The following is a 1,935-nucleotide window of genomic DNA, read 5'->3' as shown; positions in this document are numbered from 1 at the left end:
TTCATCCTGCCTTTCCATTTTTATGTTTTCAATGCAAGAACTTCTCAGTTTTTGTATAAGACAAAATATTCTAATGGAATTCCAGTAATGAACTTAGAGCAATTATTGGCATCGGAGTGAAAACGCTTACAAAGAGGATTCTTGTGGACACTGGTAGGTTACCAAGTTTATAGAAACATTTTAAAAATTCTTCAAACACAAAGTAACTTTTTTTTTTATCTAAAACCATACATATATGTTATTAGAAATAGGAAAGATGAATAGAGATAAATACAGTTTTGATAATTCACAGATTATCCATCGTGTATAAAATACACTCCAGACTTGCTTCACATAAGTCTTAGCAAACCCCGGTTCAATCAGAGTCGCAGGTTTTTTTCCTATTTGTTCCCAGTCTCTGCTGGAAGGAGAAAGATGGAACTGAGCAGGACAAGGCGGGCTTCAGGAGAGGAACGTGCCCCTTCCCGTCCAGCAAAGGGGCTTCACTTGCTCATTCCACGCTCAGATGTCCGTAAGAAACCCCTTTGCCTGGTTTCTGGTGGTTCAAACGCCTTCACCGACCCATTTCAGCCATGCAAAAACAGTCCAGGCCTTTTGCTTTTCCTCCCAAGGAGGGAAAACGGGACGAATTTCAATGTACAGGCAAAAATATCAGGGCGACGCTGCTCCAAAGGCAGCGCTTTTGCTGGGGGCTCCCAGGTCCAGTGTGTTGGGCTGCCAGCTCTTCTCCCTCGCCGACGGGATGGGTATTCCCAGTTACCTGCTCTGCATGTGGATATCCACAGGGATGAAGGTGGCCGGCGGCGGCTGCGTCGTGCTGCTCTTGTGCCCTAAGGCGGGAGGAATGGCGGGTTTGGTGCTTTTGGGCTCCAGCTCTCGCTTCACTCTCATGTGTCTGTGAAAGGAAAAAGGAAAGTGCCACCGGTGCTGGCATTTGTGGCCTCTCCCATGGCGAATGTGAGAAGAGGAAGGAAAAGCAGGATTTCATCCCAGGGATAGCAAATAGTGAACGTCAGGGCAAGTCTAACCCAATGCCAGAGGAAGAATTTCAGCCACTTACCTGTTGTAGGTTTTCAATATGAGCAGAACCACTGTAAAAATAATAATCACTCCTACTACGATGGCAGCAACTATTGCCCCAGAACCTAGCGGGGAAGCAGAAAGGAAAAAAAAGGCTTATTTTAAAAGTTGCCATCGTGATGTTGGAAGTTTGCAAAGTTCTAGCTCCTCACTAAAAAGCTGCACTTTGTTATTTCTTATTCAGGGGGACAACTGGGACATGACACTGGAGAGCACGAAGGGAAGGGGAAGGCTACGCTGAAACCCAGAGCGTTCAGGGGCCACAAAACAACTAGAGGATACAAAAATACCTCTTTGTGTCATTTATACTCAACAAATACAAGAGCCGAGGGGTGCCTGGAAGCTTGGACTGATCTAATCAAGATGTGGTGATTAGAGCACAGGAACAAGAACTTGTCACCCCGTTATTTTTCTTACTTTGATAGAGACTTTGTTCTTGGTTCTTTGTGGTCACATTTGCTGGGAACTGGGTGTTATTGAGCGGCGGCGCGGCCGTCGTCATCTTGGCTCAGCTGTGGAAGAAGAACCAAGGACAGGGTCACAAAAACGGAAAGTTTTCCCATTACTGAATCCCTGCTTCAAGAACAAGGTGCTTCTCATTTGTGGGAAGTGTGATGCTTAGCAAAGCAAGCAAATCAAACAATAATACTTGAAATTAAAGTGTTTAAAATACTTTAAAGGGGCAAGAAATGCTTATATCACAGAAGGGTTTAACAGCTCCTCTATAGAACCAAATTTGTTGGTCTAACATGGAAGAAACACAGTTGATTCCCATAAAACAGAGCTCCAGGAGTCATCTGGCAAACAGTGGTTGCCCCGCAGGCAGAAAACACCTGGCAATGTGCCCATGGCAGA

General features: G+C 45.1%; 1 protein-coding gene across 1 annotated transcript; it reads right to left on the bottom strand.

Moving 5' to 3' along the window:
* Positions 1–756: 756 nt before the first annotated feature.
* On the bottom strand, positions 757–1,619 carry NCMAP (non-compact myelin associated protein). Its single transcript, XM_010226377.2, has 3 exons — positions 1,498–1,619; positions 1,061–1,145; positions 757–895 (listed from the first exon to the last, which is right to left on the bottom strand). Exons 1-3 carry the CDS (start codon positions 1,580–1,582, stop codon positions 757–759), a joined length of 309 nt encoding a protein of 102 aa, XP_010224679.2. The 5' UTR covers positions 1,583–1,619.
* Positions 1,620–1,935: the final 316 nt, after the last annotated feature.

The sequence above is a fragment of the Tinamus guttatus genome, unplaced genomic scaffold, assembly GCF_059628265.1.
Source record: "Tinamus guttatus ecotype Peru unplaced genomic scaffold, ASM5962826v1 Tinamus_guttatus_pri_ptg000397l, whole genome shotgun sequence".
Classification (NCBI taxonomy): domain Eukaryota; kingdom Metazoa; phylum Chordata; class Aves; order Tinamiformes; family Tinamidae; genus Tinamus; species Tinamus guttatus.
Note: the sequence above shows the minus strand (reverse complement) of the source record. Positions and strands in the feature narration are given on the sequence as shown.

Excerpts from the sequence above, each read along its gene's own strand:
- NCMAP (XM_010226377.2), bottom strand. The coding sequence starts at position 1,582 with ATGACGACGGCCGCGCCGCCGCTCAATAACACCCAGTTCCCAGCAAAT. Across the intron at positions 1,146-1,497 it reads AGAACAAAGTCTCTATCAAA|GTTCTGGGGCAATAGTTGCT; the intron begins GTAAGAAAAATA and ends CTTCCCCGCTAG. Across the intron at positions 896-1,060 it reads ATATTGAAAACCTACAACAG|ACACATGAGAGTGAAGCGAG; the intron begins GTAAGTGGCTGA and ends TTCCTTTCACAG.